General features: G+C 43.3%; 1 protein-coding gene across 2 annotated transcripts; it reads right to left on the minus strand.

Moving 5' to 3' along the window:
- Positions 1–1,140: 1,140 nt before the first annotated feature.
- ephx1 (epoxide hydrolase 1, microsomal (xenobiotic)) lies at positions 1,141–12,473 on the minus strand. 2 transcript variants are annotated; one of them, XM_083643691.1, is made up of 10 exons: positions 12,441–12,473; positions 10,876–11,173; positions 9,650–9,830; positions 8,545–8,763; positions 7,900–8,029; positions 7,495–7,709; positions 6,443–6,551; positions 5,480–5,602; positions 3,734–3,968; positions 1,141–1,896 (listed from the first exon to the last, which is right to left on the minus strand). In XM_083643691.1, exons 2-9 carry the CDS (start codon positions 11,059–11,061, stop codon positions 3,764–3,766), a joined length of 1,368 nt encoding a protein of 455 aa, XP_083499817.1. In that variant the 5' UTR covers positions 11,062–11,173; positions 12,441–12,473; the 3' UTR covers positions 1,141–1,896; positions 3,734–3,763. The 2 variants fall into 2 exon arrangements, with proteins under 2 accessions (XP_083499817.1, XP_083499816.1); XM_083643690.1 differs by lacking the exon at positions 1,141–1,896 and having other exon boundaries at positions 2,752–3,968; positions 10,876–11,138; positions 12,441–12,459.
- Between the last annotated feature and the right edge of the window lie 8,789 nt (positions 12,474–21,262).

Consider the following 21,262-nt stretch of genomic DNA (forward strand, 5'->3'; position numbering starts at 1 on the left):
GGATGCTACAGGATAGCACCTATCCCCAACCCAAACTGATGTAGCAGCCTGTCCTGACGCCTTAAAACTTAACTACCGTCCTTAGTCCACTTTCATTTTCAGTCTACTTTGTATTAAAGCTTCAATAGCTACTGAAAGCCATTATTTGAAAGTGAGCTGCAACATCCCTGGTGCCTCATCTCCAGTGAAGACCGCCCCAGGTGGAAACCCAGACCCCCGAACAGCTGATGAAAATGCTCCGCGGTCACACCGACGGCGTTTGTTCGTTTTCCTCCGGGCTGCTTCTCTGCGCATCACTGTCCCAAGTCTCACTCTCTCTCTCCCTTTCTCTCTGCCTCGCCCCTTCCTTCGCTCGACTTGTTTCTTTATCGGGTGAGGTAATGTGGGGATCTTCAAGTGGTCCTTATCTCCCCCGCCCGGCCATCCTGATCCTCCCCTGGACTCTCGGCTGCCAAGAAGAGCAGGCAGGCGGGCAGGCCGGCTTGGGGGAGTGGAGGATTGGAAGGGTGTCCCGAGCCAGGGCACTAGGGGGCTTGGGAAAGTCCAAGCCCCGCTAACAGCTGGACAGGGGTGGGACTGGGGGTTTTGGGGCAGTGGAACGTCAAACATCACCAAAGGGAAGTGGTGGACACGCATTTCTTTTTGGTTGAAAACTTTTGGGGGAGATGTTCTGGGATGGGATAACACAGAGGTTGTCGGTAGCTCAGCACCGTTGGACCCTTCACACACGAGGTCAACGATTTAATAGAATTATTTTCACCACACATGCAAACACATGCGCTCGCACACATTTCACTTTAACTGCCTATTATTGATGTGTTTTCTGCAATGTCAAGTACAGTGTCAACGTGGCACGTGCATTTAGGGGCATAGACGTATAACTAAGGGCCTTCTGCAACAAATTAATGCATTTTTGTTGAGATTTTTTGGTGTTTCTGAATTTCACAGTCAACAGCAGAGAGAGAGAGGGAGGGAAGGAGAGCGGGAGAGCGAGCGAGAGAGAGAGAGGTTATGACATGCAAAAAAGGTCCCAGGCTGGAATGGAATGGAGGACATTGAAAGTACTTGGGATGTGCCTTAACCAATTGAGCCATCTCCAGAAAATTTTCTTTCTATAAGAGACTGACTCTTGAGACAATAGACTCAATATCAATTTTATTTGGTCAAAAACATTACGTCAGAACATTGTGTCAGTATCTAAAATACAACATGCCATTCAGGTCATCTTAGAATGATCTCAAACACTGCAATAGTGATTCTGTTTCTTATCTATAACTTAAAAAGGCAAAGATCCATTATTGGTGGTACAGTATTATTGAAAATTCAATTTCACAAGCTAGCCAAACATTTGACAAAAAAAGTATCTGCATTACTGGGTAAACATTCAATCTCACACTATGTGAGATCCCCAACTCTTCCTACTAAAACAAGATTAACCAATTTCTATACAGTGAATAAATTGGTTCATTTATCATTTCATTTTCAAACAAAACTTGTCTACTCAACTTTAGTAGTGGTATATAATCACGAGCATCAATTAGCATTTTGGCCTCTTTTCAGCATTGTTACGTTCATTTCAGTCTATTATTAGTCAATTATAATACTAAATTAAAGTATAAACCGAAGTCTTTGAAATGAAAACCAAACTGTTACACTGGTCACTTCTACTCGTAGCCAGTGTAATTTACAGTGCTTGGAAGCACAAATCAAAGCTAAGCAGTGAGTCATGCTGGGTAATCAATGCTCTGTAAGTATACTAGCAGGAAATGATTTGATAGATAACAGTTCATTGAAAAAGCTCCAGATATCAAAGGCAGCTGTGGTTGTAGCGATACAGTTGTGCCGTTGTTGGATGTGAATTTTGTCACAATATCTGATATTAGCACCTTTGGATTTCTGGAGAAAGAAAAAACGAACAGGGTTTGAATGGGTCTGAAAGTGTGATCAAATGTTGTGAGTAGGGATGAAATGATTACTAGTTTAATGATAAACCCTGATAAAGGTCCTGACAGTATTATGTTAAAATGTGTTATCATTAAAAGCGTGTTACTGTGATTACAGCGCTTTGAAAAACACAGTGAACACTGCTCATCATCAACCAAAGTCTCCCAGATGCAGGTGTGCAGCCATGGTGAAATATCACTGATATTTCAGTGAGTGTATCAGTACTTTTCGAAAATGTTCAGCACATTTTAACAATACCCCGGTAATAAATACTGATAGCCGCGATCATTTTTGTCACTATAATCGTGATATCGACGATACCGAAGGAAAAGCAGGATTTGGAGGTGCCAGGCGATGGTGTGGCAGCAGCATGGCTGTGTGTCCAGCGTGAAGGAGGTGAGAGTTATTAAGGAGAGGAATGTCTGGCACATACTCCACGCTGTCATCACAACACCACGCTGTCATCACAACACCACCGAGGAGCGAGCGCTCCCTAACCTCCCATCTGGGGCTGCTGAGTAAACTACAGTCAAGACTACAAGACTGAGGCGAGCTCAGCGGGAAGCCAGGAACTCCAACAGCTATAGCCGGAGAGAGGTTGAGTGGATGCTGGAGTTTTTGGCTGAACAGAGACACACACACCCTCACCTCTATCGGTGAGTTTGTTGGTTGGCTGGTAAGCTGGTTAGTGGCTGGGCCCCGCCCACAGCACTGTGACATTCAACGTTTTCAGCTCATGACCCCCCCCCCCCCCCCCGCCCGGCCCCCACCCCAAAACAAACAACAACAAACAAAAACAAACCGATCTGATGATCCTTGTGAGTCGTGACCGCCTGCTGCAGGCATTTACTTGATCAGTAATTGAAGTAAGCTTAAAGGCTGCAAATATTGTTTCCTAACAAAAAAGTCATTCATCAAAAAGATTAAAATCGTGACAATAAAATTGTATATGGGAGATATTTTTCACATGAATACAAATCATCTTTCGGGCTTCCTGGAGGCCCCAACCTCCAGGTTGAGAGACAAGGACATAAGCCCAGTTTCTGTGATTCGAATCTGCATCTCTTATTGTCACATGATCTGATTATTGCATAACTCCACTGTTCATGCTGACATGGGACTATACGTCTGAAAAGAGTTGCCATAACTTGCCTGCTGGCAACAAATTCCATTAGTTTTCAATTTCTGTTCTTTCTGTATTGGTTTCTCCACAGCTCAAGGTTCAAACTGACATCACCAAATAAAGTCAATCAATCAATCAATCAAAACTGTTAAAAAAATCATCTGAAAAAGCATTCTGGCCCCCAATTCAATGAACTCCATTGTACCGGATATAAATATATTTTTCAGATATTAACACTGCACGAGACTGGTCCACATATTGATATGTATTAAGACTGATAAAGCTGCTATAGTATCAGTGCTGTGTACACAAACAAACATTTTGAGGGGTAGCAAAAAAAGGGGCACATTTAGAATGTTTATCTTGTAAAGTTGAAATGCTCTATAAAATTTGAAAAAGACTTGCAAAAAGGGCACTTCTTCATCTTAATCTAGTCTGCTACTTTATAGTATACTTCATCTAGTCAGGCTTGAGCATCACCTGGGGTCAATCTGTGCACGTGCCTGTGTATAGTATATTGTTTTATCAATCCCACCTCATAGACACACAACAGACACGTCTTAACCTAGAATCCCAATCTGAATGTTTCTACATGCTTACTGCTCAGGAACATGCTCCAGATCCTGTTTCTCTACATCCATCCATCCAACCAATGGATCCACTCACAGATCAACCTGCTCATCCCTCCATCCTCGACTAGTTCTTCTTCTCCAGTGTCTTGGTGAAGCTCTGGATGTCCCGGGCCATTAGCTGGGGCTCCTCCATGGCAGCAAAATGGCCGCCGCTGGCCATGTGTGTGAAGGTCTTGAGATTGCGGTATTTCTGTTGGACCCAGAGCTTGGGTGTGTGCATCAACTCGTTCGGGAAGCAGGCATAACCAGTGGGCACATACACTGGTATCCTGGGAGGGGAGGATGGTGTGTTAATGTTAGTGTCAGATTTAAAGGGACACCTTAACATTTAAGCTTGCAAATAGGCCTAAAGTCAAGGTTTTGAAACGCATGACAGTACACTGGTAGAGTAGCTAAAAAAAAGTTGAGCCAAGCGGGACCGACGGCCGCCTTATTATAATAATGAGATATAACTGTTGCGACAGCCTCAGATGTGCTTTTATCAGGTTCAAGCTTTGAAGGTTTCTGATTGGCGGAGTCGCATTTAAACATGACTCAGCCAATCATAAATAAATAATAATAATAATAATTAAAGTTTAAACGTGACTCCGCCAATCAGAACTGAGAACCAGAACTACCCGTTTAACACATTGAATGCCAGCCATGTTTTCATTCCTGTAGGTAAGTTGTGCCAGGGGTGTTTTTGACGATTCTGGCTCATTTTAGAACAGCCGAGGATTCTTTTCTGTTAAGAATTCATGAACACCAATCATCTAAAAATAACTAATAGAATGTGTGCTTTCTCTGTCTAAAAGAGTTAGTTTGCAGAGTTAGTAGTTATGTAGATATTAGCCGTTGAGTACAGCATGGTTTCAGCGTCTGGAAATTTATTCAGAGATAAATGGCTTTTTGTGAAACAGTCACTTTAACCATTCATTTTTGGCATCAGTAAGACCGTCAGACATTCTAAACAATAGTTTTGAACAGTAATTTCCTCCATAACAACAGGAAACACCCCTCTCATTCAAACTCCTCCCTCCGTGTGTCTTCTCCTCCTTCCTCCTAACAGCGGGCGTGTCAGAAGCGCGTTGTGCTGCCTGCCTGTCTGTCTGCGTGCCTGCCTGCCTGCTTGCCTGCGTGCGGGGACGAGTCTGAAATGGATTACTGTAAAATCGCCAAGCCATTTCCTTGAATGGCTTGCTCCCGCGGTGTGTGTGTGTGTGTGTGTGTGTGTGTGTGTGTGTGTGTGTGTGTGTGTGTGTGTGTGTGTGTGTGTGTGTGTGTGTGTGTGTGTGTTCGCGCGTTGCCCCCGCGGCTCTGGGGGGAAGAGATCTCTGTCCGTTCTGTGTGTGTGTCCGGGCTTCTGACTGTAAAATCGCCAAGCCATTTCCGCGGGAGGCGGCTGCTTTTGGGTCCCGTGGCTGTGACTTCTCTCGGTCTCTGTCGCCACTTAGTGGTCGGTAAAATAGATTACACACATGCTCTTGCTCCAAATAGTTATCTCGAAGATGTAAAAGGGGTTGATTGATGTCCCACCGTCAAAAAAAAAAAATGTTTATGTAAGACGAGTTAGCTCGTCCTTGGCACTTAAGCGCTGGATTATGTAAGACGAGTTAGGTCGTCTCTGGCACTTAATGTGTTAATTTGACTTTTAAGATGACAAATTTCTTCAATAAACAGTTCAACCAATATGCCCCCAGAGGTTTCTTATTTGGGTACCGTTAAAATGACTTGCTATTTTTTTTTTTGGCATCACTCATCGGTACCAGTGGGTCGTGCTCGACTCTGCGATGCCACTCACTTGGCGTGGGGTTGGTTGAGGCCTTTGCTGAAGTTTTCCTTGTAGAACCTCATGGAGGAGACGATGCAGCCGGACGTCCAGTAGATCATCACATTGGTCAGCAGGTCATCCAGAGAGAACTTCCTGCAAGGTAACACACACATGCTCGACAACACAGGCACAGCAGATAATGGCTGCAGTTGTTTAACATAAAAGTAATGAGAATAATGATGATTCTGGGGTGTCTGGGTAGTGTAGAGGTAAAATCACTCATATACCACCATGGAGACCCAGGTTCAATTCCTGCGCAGCGCTACTTCCGGCTTGGTCAGACATTCCTCCAGACACAATTGGCCGTGTCTGGGGGTGGGAAGCCGGTGGGGTCTGTGTCCTGGTTGCTGCACTAGTGTCTGCCTCTGGCTGCTGTTTGGGGGAGGGGAACTGGGGGGGGGGGGTAGTGTGATCCTCCCACACGCTACGTCTTGCTGGGGAAACTCCTTGCTATCAGGTCGAAAAGAAGAGGCTGGTGACTGCACTGCACATGTACAGTATCAGAGCCGCATGTGCTAGTCTACAACTCTCCCCAGATCTGCAGAGGGGGTGGAGCCACGACCAGGGCAGCAGGGGGAATTGGCCAAGTATTGGGGAGAAAAGGGGAGAAACCCCCCAAAAAACTTGTTTTACATTTTCCCTCATTGAAGCTGTTTATGAGCATTTTTGGCAAGTCTGCACGGAGTTGTGGTACGCACATGCATCCACAGGAGGGCGCGCACATCGCCGGAAGTCTGCACGTAGTTGGGGCTTCTACCTTGTACCTCTTCACGTCACGTAACGACTTCTCAAAACGTCATTGAGTGACTGAAACACTAGCTAGCTAACATGCTACACTCACACAATGGTGAAATCACACAATGGTGGTATGGATGCCTTGATGGCAAATGTAATTCTATTCTATATTCTACTCTATTCTACGCACGCATGTACCTGGTGAGTCCTCCGTCATCCAGGCTCCTGAAGTTGTGGTTGGTCCATGTGGAGAACTTCTCCAGAATGTAGGCAGCCAGACCGACTGGGGAGTCGTTCAGTCCTCGACCTGCGGGGGGACAAAGTGACTTGAAGTAATAATGATGATGAGATATAATTATATACTGTACACACAGAACAACATCATAAGTGCAGCACTTTTGTTTTTGGTCCAATTTTTCACGAGTTGAAATAAAAGATCTAAGACTTTTTCTATGCAGACAAAAGGCTTAGTTACATTATTTTCTCTCAAATTCTGTTCACAACTTTGTTTAAATCCGTGTTAGGGCTAATGTACACCGCCTCCGGAACAGATGCGGTACGGCTCGGGTACGGCTGCTAACAGACCCACACTCATGTAATCTGCCAGACTTATGCGGGATCCGACAAAAATAGAACGGGTGCGTAATTTTTCCGTACCGCATGTATCGCCCATCTATTAACATGGGCGAGAGTCGATCCGGCAGTTTTGCCGGATCCGCAACGCAGCCGTAACGCATCTGGTGTACATTGCCTGCTAGTGAGCACTTCTCCTTTGCCAAGATAATCCAGCCTCCTGACAGGTGTGGCATATCCAGATGCTGATTAAACAGCAGAATTATTGCACAGGTGTGCCTTGCGCTGATCTCAATAAAAGGACATTCTATGTGCCGTTTTATCACAAACCACACGGCCACAGATGTTGCAAGTTGTGAGGGAGCATGCAATTGACATTTTGACTGCAGGAATGTCCACCAGTTGCCCATCAATTGAATGCTCATGTAACTACCATAAGCCGTCTCCAATGTGTTATGCTGCCTTCAAATGGAACTTGTGAGCTCATGGTTATGACGTGGGAAGTCGTGATCATAATAACAATGAATATACACATTAATATGCTTGAGCCAGGTTTACGTCCGGTATTCCGTGACAACTGGAGGTTTGCGTCAAGGCCATCGGTAACACTGGCCAATCCGAATCTGACCACAAACTTGCTTATCTGACCATTTTGTTATCCGTTTTGCAACCCTTACCCACGGTGTCCGGTTTGGTGGCCTGGATGTGCATGTAGCCGGACTCTTTGACGGACTCCACCACCAGCTTCTCCATGCAGGGAAAGAGGCGCTGAATGTCCACGTCGGTGAAGCCGAACAGCTTGGGGAAGTGACGGCCGAGCATGAGGGATAAAACCATGGGCAGCCCCGGCTTGGAGGAAGGGGCGAAGTTCACGTGCAAGCCTTTCACTATCCTGGGGTATGGAAAAAATGAAAGAAATGACAAAGATAAGATAATTAGAGATTATGGCAATTATATTATATGATAATTATGCTCTTATATTGCTCTTCCCAGGATAAGCAGATGTGTAATTTTACTTCAACTCAGTAACGTTGTCTTCAGCAGATATTTGCTCAGGTGTTGAGGAATGCCTTCTCTCTTACTTGGGCTCCAGCTGAGACATGTTGGTGGTGACCAGGTAGCCCCAGTCTCCTCCATGAGCGTAGAACTGCTGGAAGCCCAGACGCTTCATCAGTTTGTGGAAGACGCGCGCTGCACACACCGAGTCAAAACCTGAGACAACCACACACGCACGCACACACGCACACACACACACACACACACACACACACACACACACACACACACACACACACACACACTTTCTGTGGATGTTTGATTTCTTTCTCTCAATCACCATTAAAAGCAGCGGTAGATTCCCTGCCTACCAACACGAGCGTCGCAGGTTCGTGCCCCGTGTTGCCTTGTTGGTCGGCCATCCATACAAGCACAATTGCCCATGTCTGCGGGTGGCAAGCCAGATTAAGGGTATGTGTCCTGGATGCTGCGCTAGCGCCTCCTCTGGTCAGTCGGGGCGTCTGTTCAGCGGGGAGGGGAATTGCGGAGTAGCGTCAGCCTCCTACACGCCACGTCCTGCCAGTGAAACTTCACTGTCAGATGGCAGCTGGCGACTGCACATGTATCGGAGGAAGCATGTACTAATCTACAACTATCCCCAGATGGGCAGAGGGAGAGCCTGGGAGAGGGAATTGATCAAGTACAATTGGGGTGGGTTTCGGGTAACTGACCTTTCTTCTGTGGGGCTTGGGAGTAGCCATAGCCCGGGATGGAGGGACACACCACCTCGAACACAAGGTCATGTGGATCTGACGGCTCTGTTAGCAGTGGGATCATCCCATAGAACTCGTAGAAGGAGCCGGGCCAGCCGTGCACCATCAGCAGTGGAACAGCGCTGGTTCCCTCCGGTAGGTTCTTGGGCTTCACGTGGACGTAATGGACATCGATGCCTGGACGGAGGTCAAAACACAGGAACAGGACACAGATCAACTGGATGAGAATTTTGAGCTAAAAATTAAAGTTTGCAAGATCGAGAGCTTTCCTTTGCAGCCATAGGGCCTGTGTCCATCTAGCGTCTTTTCATCAGGTCCAGCGTCTTTTTTCAGTTGTTTCCAATGGGGGGAGAGCGTATGTGCAGCACTCAGGCGTTTTTGTGCGCCCGACTCCCAGCGCTTCCAGCTGAAAATATTTTAACTTTTCAGAAAGACGCTGGTGTCAGGTGCTGCTTTTCTAGCAACTTAATCATGGAGAAACTATTGTAACAGAGACAGAAAGGCTCAATTGTGGGAGCAGATTGGCTAGACACTTGATATTTCTGGTGAGTGTTGAGCTAAATCACTGTATGTGTGTTGTTTGCTAATGTTAGCTGTCAGCTATCAAGCTACTACCGCACTGAACTAACGTTAGTTTCAGACTGCTTCCTTGCATATTGTGCGCTGGGATCAGCGCTCCCCAGCGCACTCCCGGCGTTTAACGGTCGGAAAAAGACACTAGGTGGACACAAATTCTCAGCAAATGCTTAACTACGCAGCTAGTGTGTCTCTAATACAGGCCAATTAATAACTCAAAACAAACAAACAAATAAATAAATAAATAATCAATGGTTGTTATGCTTTAAATTGGGCAGTGTTAGTGCCTTCCTTGCTCTACCAGTTGACCAACACACAGAATGGAACCACTAACCCTGGCGGTGTTGACACCACTGACCAACACAGGGAATGTAAACCAAATCTCTGGATAATGTGAGTGTCACATTCGAGGACTTGAAGAAGAAGACACTGTCCTATAAGTCTTCGTGGACAGTGTCTTCCTCCTCCTCCAGCAGTGCAGCCTCACCTTCGATGTTGGTTTTGAAGTGTGGGTACTGGTTGAGTTTGTCCACTTGTCTCCTCCAGTCAAAGTGGTTTCTCCAGTAAGACACCACCTCCTGCAGGTACTGGGAGTTGAAGCCGTAATTAAACTGGCTGTCCTCCAGAGAGGGAACGGGGCGCGTCTGGTCTATCCTCCTGTAAAGGTCCTGGGACAAGAGGAGAGCGACGAGAGCGAGGTGAGAGCTTTTCCAATGCTTCCCCCCTCACCCCCGCTTCTTTCAAAGATGCTGCTATCACATGTCAACATCCGTCCGTAGTTTACTTTGGCAATATGAATGCAGATTAAGACCCTGCAAACTGTAATGGTTCAGCCGAAGTCGAAGGAATTGTGTTTTTTAATGAATCTGGACCATAGACAAGTTAAGATGTAGGCTATTCTCTGAGATAGAGGCCAGTAGGTGTCAACATGTCAGAGCAGGAAAATTTGTATAGTATGAAGATGTCATATTAATATATTAATAACATATTAATTAATAACATATTAATGTCATACATTTGCATTTTTCCCAGGAACAAGTCAACAACTTTCCATTTATTTTCCCATTTACCCCTAATCTTTCCCATTGCCTTCTTGGCTGTGTTGTGCTAGCCTGGTAAACCAGCCGCTCATGTCAACTCATTTCCTTACCAGACCATCTGGCCTCCAGCTTTCACCCAGTGTTTTGTAGTGGGCGGGAGTTGGGCGGGTGTACTTGCCTTGACAGACAACTCCTTCAGCCAATCAGTGTTGGATCCAGTCAAATCCAAATCCACTCGGGAGAACGGCGAAAACATATTTTCCGCCGAGAAACTCCACTGTTGCATACATACTGTACTTGACTTGTACTACATAGTGTACTTGCTTAATTGTTGATATTGAGTCTATTTCTGCAATAACTGCACTTTATGGCTGTTTAAACTCGACAAACGTTGACGTTACTGCTCGAGGCGGACAGCCACGGAGGTAGCCATTACTGTTTAATTTGCCAACGGCATTCCTGATTGGCCGGTTATGATGTCAACTACGAGGCGGGTCGCTGATTGGCTAGAGCACTTTGTAATTTCAGAAAACACCGTCCCACGGCTGGACGGTCTGGTAGAACGAAATGAAATGTCAGTTCACGTGACCGGCTGGTTTAACAGGCTAGTGTTCTGCCAAATGGAGCGCAGAAATAAATAAAAACATTTTGAGAAAATAACAGTGAATCTAACCTCCAGCTCTTCGTCACTAGTTGTGACTTTGTAGGGGCGGATGGTTACGTCCTCCCCATCTTCGGGGGGCACTCCAGGCCCCCACCAGCCATCCTCTGTCTTCAGAACCTGATGAGTCTTGCTCCTCTGAACCAGGAAGAAGATCAAGCCTGCGATCACCAGACCAACCAGCACCTCGGTGAACATTCTGCTGAGGTCTGCACCAACAGAGGCACAGGTGGTGCTGAGGTCTGCACCGACAGAGGCACGGGTGGTGCTGAGGTCTGCACCGACAGAGGAACAGGTGGATGAAGAGAGACTGGATGGGCAAGGAGGACCAGGGGAAGGCAAAAGATTTACCAATGAAAATGAAAATAAAGTAAACTATCTTTGTCAACGTCAACCAATACTTTACATGGCCAAGACTTGATAAAAACCAAATACAGTATTAGTTTCAAATAACAATGACATTCACATTACATTCTACTTCATGTATTTAAAGAAAGAGCTATATTATAGATATAATATAGATATATTTGCTCTCATATACAACATTGTATGTATCTCCAAACACGGAAAGACTAAAACAATGTAAGAAAAAAAAAGTCAAAAAAGTTTTTAGCGGGTCTAAAATGTCCAAAACTATATGAAAATATGACTTAAATGGATGTGTGAGAGACTAGCCTGTCCAGAGGATTTGCTGACTAAAACTAATAAACCAGTGGAAGAAAATGCTGCAAGAACATATTGGAGTGGAACTATAACGTGTTTATCAAGCTAAAAATGTACGAGTGTCTAGGGAAGGGGCGGGGGACCACAACACAACAATTGTGCAAACCATGATGCACACAATCATTCCTTATCTCTGTGACTTTCTCCATCAATGACACAAACAATTTGAGTCTGGCACATGACAATACAATTAACCAGGACAGGACGAGTTCATGGGAAAATGTAGGAATGCTTAAAAACAAAAGTGCCACTGTTGTTGCGAATATTCCAGTACAGCCAGCTGAAAGGATTAGGTAGAGAATAGGGCAGATAAGGCCCTGCAGCCAGCAGCCAGTCAGTCACAACGCCTGAGGCTGCATGACACAGCTTTTCTCTTTGCAAACAAGGGGAGATATCACTCATTTCTCGTCTACTTTCTATGGGATTGACAACCAATAGATCACATTTTTCATGGGATCACAACTCATGCTGTCATGACACTCATGTGCATGCATGTCAACAGGACATAATGTAAACATTGTGTAAGACAGTTATTACATGTCTGGTCTTCGTTTCGTCCGAAGCCCTGACGTCAAGTTGATTAAAGTTAATTCACTCACTGTCAAGTTGGAAAAGTATGCTAAAACTTGCTCTATGACCCCTAGCTGCCCCTTGACCGACTTTACATTGGGCAACATCGCATCGTTTGGCTAAGCAACATACGGTAACTCAGAACTTAGCATTCAGTGCAACTAACTAGCATAGAAACCAAGCGATGATACAGCTCGCAAAGATGAATTAACAGCGCAAACAACCAAGAAAATGTCACGTTAACCGGAATCTACAAACGTCTGGAGAAGTTGATGCTATTTTACCTGTTTTCTGGCCCCGAGGTGTAACAGGCAGCAGCGACAACCTCCTCAGCAACCAGACCAGACCTCACCAGCTGGAACACCTCCAAGTGGGACGGCCCTGTGCAGAAATGGATGCTGGGAAGTGTAGTTACTAGTGAGTGCGTGTGTGCGTGCGTGTGTGTGTGTGTAGAAGTGTGTCGGGAAGGGTCACTGAACTCAACGCTAAAGGATTACTTTTAAAGGACTAAATAATCACTAAACTGTTCTACACAGGTTCAGTCTCTCCAGGCCTATTAATCTATTTAATCAAAAAATGTGTTTTCCTTAAAAAATAAATAAATAGGGAAACTAATGGAAAATAACTAGACAATACAAACTAGATGAACAGAACAAAAGGTGCATCGGTGAGGAGGGAGACTGAATGGTCTGAAGGTGTTCTTAAGCCCAATGAGTACCAGGCCCAGGTGCACCCAATCAGTAATGACCCCAACACCGGGTACAGGCTCTTGCAAGACAAGGCCAGGAGAGTGGGAGGGTTGTCACATTGAAGAAAATGAAACCCATGACCAAAATCGTAATTGTGTCATTGATTTATTTATGGTTGGAAATCTAGTGAAAATGAATGGGGTGGTTGGGAGTCCAAAATCTGCACTTTTCTTGCTGTTTTGGATGTAAAAAAAGCCTTTTACCGTATATGCTTTTCAATGGGGAAATTCTAACAGTGCAAAAAGAGCTGTTTCAGCCAATCTTTGACATATCCCAGGCTATGATGGTCACCCCAAGAAAAATCCACTCTGCATTTATGGGATGGAAAATAATTCACTTGTGTTTTTTACTGTATTTTTACTGTACTGTACTGTACTGTACTGTACTGTATGGTACACTGGTATTTCAGGGGTTAAAATTTTGAGTAAGAAATAAATGTTGGTACCAATAATGAGTGATGAAGTTACCAATGAGTAGCCTACAAAACAATAAAAAAAAATCAAAAAAATAAATAAATTATAATACAAATAAAATTCACCCTTATCAATTCCTCTGGGACGCTTTTTGTCTGACCAAACAAGGGCACAAGGGTTAAGCCTGCTAAATAATTGTTAACCTCTTAAAACATTTATCTGTGCAATTTGACATTGTGCTAAAATTTGTCTGCATTTAGCCCATCAAACAAAATCTGCTAATTTTTTTGCATGCATATATTTGTGTATATGTGTACAATTTGGCACCATGTAAAGTGATTGGTTCTGTTTCTATATGGTAAGTGAGCTATAATATACACTTACCATTTCAACCATAATGTACAATACACATTGGTGGTGGTTGACCTCATCTCTAAGGATGAGATGTAATCTTGAGTGCTGGGTGATGCTTGAGTACATCTGAATGACTTGATGACAAATTGAACAGTGACAGGAATGTTTCTGAGGGTGGTTCTCTTGACGCTCATATTGTTTTAAGTCTCCTGTTAATTGCATAGTCTGCATTCGTGACTAATTTTGTGGAAATACAGACATCTCAAATGCCATTCCTGGATCCTGCTGAGGTAGAAAAAACATTTGACTCTGAAATGGCTAAGGAATTTGTCTAGGCCCCGGCTGTCACAGTATGACAAGGAAGTATCTTAAGTTGTCAAACAGGTGTCTGACGCAGAAAGTGCACTCAAGGAAGTCAAATAAATAATGTCGTAATTTGCCATGGCTGATTATTAGTTTCTATCTCTGCCATGATTCTGCCACCCTGACAACAGATACTTTCTGGAAGCCAGAAGCCAAAGACGGGTAAAATACTATCTACATTTGTATATGAATTTGATCTAATATAATTATATTGATCGTATAGTCAGTGTTGTGTAAAAACTGTGTATCTGCAAAATGTCAACTTTTCAGGAACTAACAAAAACAGGCTTGTTTTTAATTTACTGAGTTTGATGAAAGTAAGTAAGTAAGCTTTATTTATATAGCACTTTTCAAAGACAGGTTATAAAGTGCTTTACAAAGACATAAAAAGAAAATAAATTACCAGATAAAAGTAAACATACAATTGATACAGTAATAATGACAAGCAAGGTATGGGTTGTTAAAATAAATAGAATACAGAGAAAATAACAGATTCAAGAGATAGCAATTTGGTGCATTGAGCCAATTCATCATACACTTCTTGCTATTTGGACATTTTTGTCCAAGGATATAAGTGTGAGAATTTTTTTCCTCTAATATTTTTTTTAATTTCTGCTAGAAACAACTTCAGTCGTCATAAGTTTTTAATAATTTTCAGAATTTTAACCCTTTAATGCCAGTTTGGTTATATAATGCCACTGGGTTTTATAGTGTAAAAAACACGAAAAATCAATTATTTTCCAATATAATAATGCAAATTGTGTGTGTGTGTGTGTGTGTGTGTGTGTGTGTGTGTGTGTGTGTGTGTGTGTGTGTGTGTGTGTGTGTGTGTTCGGGGGAGGGTTATCAGAACCTGGGATATGTCAAAGATTGGGAGTAACATTGATTTTGATGCATTATTTTTTGTGCAGTGTCAGATTCAAAGTCCATTAAAAAGGATTCGTCATCGAATAAAAATCACCCCGAAAGCAAAAAAAAAAAAAAAAAAGTGGGACTTTTGAACCTCCAGCCATTTCTGCATAGAATCATTAATTACCTGATAAGAAGCATTCATCCTGGAGTTACTGTACAGCTTCAAATTTGTAGTTTTTACCGTGTTTTACTATTCCACACAATTTCCCCGTGTTTGGATCAATTTCATGTAAATTGCATGAAATTACTTCTATGATCACAGACATTTCAGTCAATATCTGTTGGCAACTCTCTTCCATTAGAACAACTGACTTACTTATGCTTATCACTCCTTTTTCATGGAGCATAGGCCATTGACAACAGTTTGCCAGAGTTTTCTGTCCTGTACTTTCCTTTCCAGCTGTTTCCATGTCAGCCCGCTGTGCTTGATGCCAGTCTCGAGGTCCCTGCACCAGGGCTTCTTGGGCTGGCCTCTCTTTCTTGTGCCTTGGGGGTTCCATCTATGCAACGGCAGTTTTATGCAGGGAGCGTTGCTGCCGTGTAAACAGGGTAAACCTGTCATTAGAACAAAGGGAACATGAATCCAGAGATTCCACACCAATCACAAAGAGAAGCAGACAAGTCAAGTCAAGTCAAGTCAACTTTATTTATATAGCACATTTACATACAGCAGCAGCTGAAACCAAAGTGCTTCACAGGCGAGGGGCAAATAAGGAGCACAAATGTAAACAGGTAGGTGCAGAAAATACTGAATAAAGTGCAACACAATACAAGTACTGAAGGCAATTAAAAGGAGAGAAGAAAAGGACTAAAAACAATAAAACAATAAAAACAATAAAACAATAAACAATAAAACAATAAAAGCCAGGGACCTATTGAAAGCTAGGTGGGGGGAAAGGCCAGGGAGAACAGGTGAGTCTGGGCGGCCCATACGTGGAGGGGAAGGCTGTTCCAGAGCTTCGGTGCAGCAGCCGAAAAGGCTCTGTCTCCCCTGGTTTTTAGCCTGGTTCTGGGCACCACCAGGTTAGAACATGATTTTTTAAGATTTGAGACAATGGATTGTGAAACCCAATATCTGGAAGATGTCCCTAATATCTTATACATTCAGTATATGCAGATGCATAAAGACAGTAAATTAAAATGAGTGGCCTGTAATTTTACATTTTACAGTGTATACCTATACTCTAGACCAGTGGTTCCCAACCTTTTTGGTCTTATGTACCCATTGAGCTGTTTTGCCATGCCGAAGTACCCCCTCACTCATGTGTGTCGATGATTTTCTGAAATTTGTTTTATTAAAATAATATTAAACTTTTAGTAGGCCTATAACATCTGATTATTAAATGAAAATCATTTGAATTACCCCCTTTAATACAATTCTAACTGTTTTCAATTGGAAAATGTCAATTTGAGTAATATGGGCCTATGAAATTACTTGGAATGATGTTTTAATCATTTTGTAAATAAATTGTAATCCCCAATCTTTCCAAGTACCCCCTGCAAGCTGCTCAAGTACCCCTAGGGGTACACGTACCCCTGGTTGGGAAACACTGCTCTAGACTAGAGGCTATGTTTTATACATAATTATGATTGTTTGAATATGTATGACACTTTTCTAAGTAGCCTAATGTGCTTCAGATATGGGGGGACTCAACTCATCCACTACCGACCACCTGGGTGATGCACGGCAGCCAATTTCCACCAGAACCTCACCACATGGTGAAGAGTTGAGGATTGAATGTGCCAATTAGATAACGAGGGATAATTAGGTGGTCATGATGGAAGGAAGGCCTTCCTTATACATGATGGAGACCTTTAGTCTCTCAAGCCAGACTGTCTCTTCTACATTCTTCAAATGTACCAGAGACAGTCTGTACTTCACGCCCACAGGGGGGGAAAAAATCACGCGTACAGAGCCTGGGCAAAGGAAGTTGGGGGAGGGGGAGGGGGGAACGCTTAAGACCGGAGGAAGTTCGAACCGATGCAGGTGATTGGAGAAATACGAGTGGATGTCCCGGCTAAAGGCGGGACATCCGGGACACCCCCCCATCATCGCTCATTATTTTTCCTGAGTTTCCATTTCCGTTTTGGTCAACTTCCTCCTCTACGAAGTACAGACGGGTAGGCGGAAGCATTTGAAAATTGCAGGAGCCAATGCATCCGTTTTAAGAGACTATAAGGCCTTTCTTATGGAAGGAAGGCCTGTTTGGAAATGTATCCAGGGCACCAGGGTTACACCCCTACTCTTGCAAAGAGTGCCGATGGGATCTTCAATGATCACAGAGAGTCAGGACCTCAGTTTAAAGTCTCATCCAAAGGACGGTGCTCACTCACAGGACAGAGTCCCGGGTCTCTGCCCTTGGGCATTGGGAATGGGGAGATTATTCATGAGACCAGATGGAAGAGAACCTCCTACAGGTCCTCCAACACCACTTCCAGCACCATGGTCTCCCATCCAAGGACTAACCAGAGTCAGCCCTGCTCAGCTTCCCCAGCAAGCCAGCGATGGAATGCAGGGAGTATGTGCTCTCCCAGGGTTCAATGTTCCCAGGGTTCAATGTCCCCAGGGTTCAATGTTCCCAGGGTGATTGGAAGGTGGTAGGGAGTCGGGATTCAGGGGGTGGGTAGAGCGAGTGACTATTAGTAGGGGGAATTAAGGGAAGAAAATGGTCAAATCGTTACGCGGTGGATACAAGCACCAAATTTGGTACACACATTCTTTAGGGTGTATCTCACCATCTCAGAAGGGGTGCCCAAAAATTCGGACCCATTAAATGCTTTTTAAAAGGGGAAATCCAAAATGGCCACCAGAAATGACGCATGATTCCTAAGAGGTGATATAATTCTGACATTTTGGCTTAATGTGCTAATTATAGATTTTACATTTATAGTAAATAGACTAATAATAAAGGATTTGGCCAAAGCCACCAAAGAAACATGTGTTAAATATGTTTTAAACGCCTTTAAACACAAAAAATAGGCTTAAAATGTACTCCGAAAGACATGACCTTCCACATTAATCCTTCTTTGAGTGATATATTGTTAATGCCTGATATACATCATTGTTTTTAAAAAAACTTTTAATAGGCCCTATGAATGATTATCTATAGATAATATATTGTGACAACTTCATATGACCATAGATCAAGCCCTCTAGTGGGTCATAACTTACTTTTAAGGCGAGACATGGCAGGTGACTAGGGTAAAAAAAAATAACTAACAGCTATCACAATGAAACTTCTCCAGTTGATTACTTACATTAAGACTCAGATTTTTTGTATTACAAGTTTTCTGAAATTATATGTTTAAATATGCAAATTAGGGGACATACATCTGAAGATTGGATAAAGCCAGGTTCAAAATTATTGTTTCATTTTCTTGACATATTAGAGACAAAACAAATTACAGAGGGGATTTTAGATATCTCTTCTTATGACTGCATAAATCAGAAAATATTGTCAACAGGCATAAAAAAAAAGAAACTATTTCGCCATGTTTTTTTAAATCATTGCAGCCAACAATTTATGTATAAACACTCAACAGATGTTTACTTTATCTAAATTACAAACACTATAGACAGAATGCGGGAGCAGACAAGTCAGACAGGTTCTCGTGCTTGGACTGCGGGAGCAGACAAGTTCCCGTGCTTGGACTGTGTGAGCGGACAGGTTCTCGAGCTTGAAATTAAACAATGTTGCAACTTTGTGCAGGAAAAGCAGGAGATGAAAAAGACACACAAACAAACAAACTCTCACACTCTCTCTCTCACACACACACACACACACACACACACACACACACACACACACACACACACACACACACACACACACACACACACACACACACACACTAAATGGTTAACAAGGAACCTAAACATAACACACACACACACACACACACACACACAGTGGAAGGGGGTGTGTCTTCTTTATAAGACTTGCTCTGCTTCTCATTTTCTGTTCATTTGCCATTACACTTACTTAGAGTAAAGACCTAACTTGAGCAGCGAGATAAATTGTGAAAAACGTCCCAGACCAGAGAGGCCAGGTGACTTGTTGTCTCTAAAGTAAGTCAGTGTTTTATCTCTCTTCTAAGCCTTCCTGTTTTGTAAACCGCGGCTGTGTGCTCTGTGCAGGCTTTTAGCGGAGGAATACGGTAGTTGTACGGTTGGGAGAAAAAACAGTGCAGAATGAAACTGCTGTTTTGCGGAAAAGTAAAGTGCCGAAAATTGTCAAAAATAGAGCGTGCATGTACACGGATATCGATTTGTTTAGGTGGGCGTTGTTTTAGGTGGCTAAATTATGTTTTAGTTGTTGACCCCCCGTACTTACAGAGAAAAGGCTGGTTTGGCTGCTGCGCTGAGTGCGCGGTCTCGTTCCACAATGCGCCCAGCCTCCAGAACACTGTACCTAATTAAGTTAGTGTATCGAACTAGCTGATAGGACCCCACTTCAAACAAACCGAACTATCCCTTTAAGTACAAAAACATATACAGGAGCATCCAGAGGTCTGAGAAAAACATGGAGTCAAAAGAAACTGGAAAATGTGTTGAAGCTTTGGTCTTTACTGAATTGGTCTCATTATACATAGAAAGTAATTTGGAAGAGGGGACCTACATTTTTTAAATCTCAGAACTCCAGGGTTTCTATGAAAGTCGGCTATGTCAGCTTGGTGTCAATAACACAATAAACAAAACTAGACTTAAATCACAAATTATCAGTCATTTTGATGACCAATGTCAGGACCAATCTTGTGGAAAAACATTGATTGTTTTCAAAGATGATTGCCTGCCGTACTGAAAGCATGTACACTAGATCAAAACTATGATAAAGAGGCACTTGCTATGGCAAAAGTAGTCAAATCAATTCGCAATGATGTGTTTGACTATACAGGTTTTGAATTTGATGGTCACTTCCCACAGAAATGTCAGACTGATTCCGTCCCACCCAGCTTGAAGGCACTGGTTTCCATGCTACTGAATGGCCCTAATGTCTCTAATCAAGACAGCAATGTTTCTCAAGCATGCCTAACCATTTCAGATATGTGATTAGACATAGATTCTTTAGCCTTTTTGAGTCAATCGCCAACACTGTAGGCAGCCATTTTCAATTGTGTCAATAATTCACTTCCTGTATAAGATTTGTTTGGGCACCCCTTCTAGGCTATCTTAGGATGACCCAAGGGACATGTGTTCCAAATGTTATGCTTTTTGGAGAATCTTTTGGTGTCTTTTGAGTCAACGGTCAACAGTTTAGGTGGCCATTTTGAATTTTGTACATAACTCACTTCCTGTTTAAGATTTTTTTGGGCACCCCTTCTAGGATGTTTTAGGATGACCTAATGCTTGTATCCACCGCGAAACGATTTTTCCCTTAATTCCCCCTACTATATGGGGATATTGGGGGGTGGGTAGGGTTAGTGGCTAGTGGTTTGTAAGCAGGGCTGTTGGGATTATTCTGTGGAGAAAAGTTCCTCCCCAGGCACTGCAGTGTGGAGAGAGGGAGGGAGGGAGGAGGAGAAGGAACAAGGCTAGTCACATAACAGGTGCAAGGGGGGGGGAGGGAATGGTGGCTCAAAGGTTCGTGCTTGTTTATGTCCTACTAGCAATGCACTGACATTGCCTGGGTCACCTTAAGTAGGCATAAAGCAATATTTTCAACTTGATTCGATCAGGGGAGGTGCTTTTCAGGATTTTACAGGACATTCCTGGTGTTTCTAGGTGTTTCCAGGATGACTTCAACTTTATTATTTTAAATATAGAGCTGGGGAACATTGAAACCTGGGAACATTGAACCCTGGGAGAGCACATATTTAGGCCTGGGAAACATTGGAACCTGGGAACATTGAACCCTTTTGTCATGTTCCCATTAGGTGCCATATAAATCTGGGGAACATTGAACCCTGGGAACATTGAGCTGACCCCATAATGCAGGAGCCATGGTACAGGCTAAATAAGGCATATGTTTAATACCCCCAGGTACTGTAGTCCGTATACTGAACAATAGAGATGCATAGATTCACATAATACTGTACATACCAGTCCGGCCAGTGTTGGGCAGTAGCTAGCTACAAGCAGCGAAGCTACTAGCTTAACTACATTCCTCAGTAGCGTGGTGGTAACTTAACTACATTTCTCTGGGGATAGCTTCAATGTAGTGAAGCTATATTTTAATGTAGAGTAGCTGGTAGGAGCTCACTACATTTTTCAAGTAACCAACACTGGTTCCGGCTGCTGTAAACATGACTGACAACCATGAATTTAAAAACCAACCTGTGGGAACGTTGTCTCCTTCCTGGTAGCATTCCAATAGC

The sequence above is a fragment of the Poromitra crassiceps genome (assembly GCF_964638095.1).
Source record: "Poromitra crassiceps genome assembly, chromosome: 9".
In the NCBI taxonomy this organism is placed as follows: Eukaryota; Metazoa; Chordata; class Actinopteri; order Beryciformes; family Melamphaidae; genus Poromitra; species Poromitra crassiceps.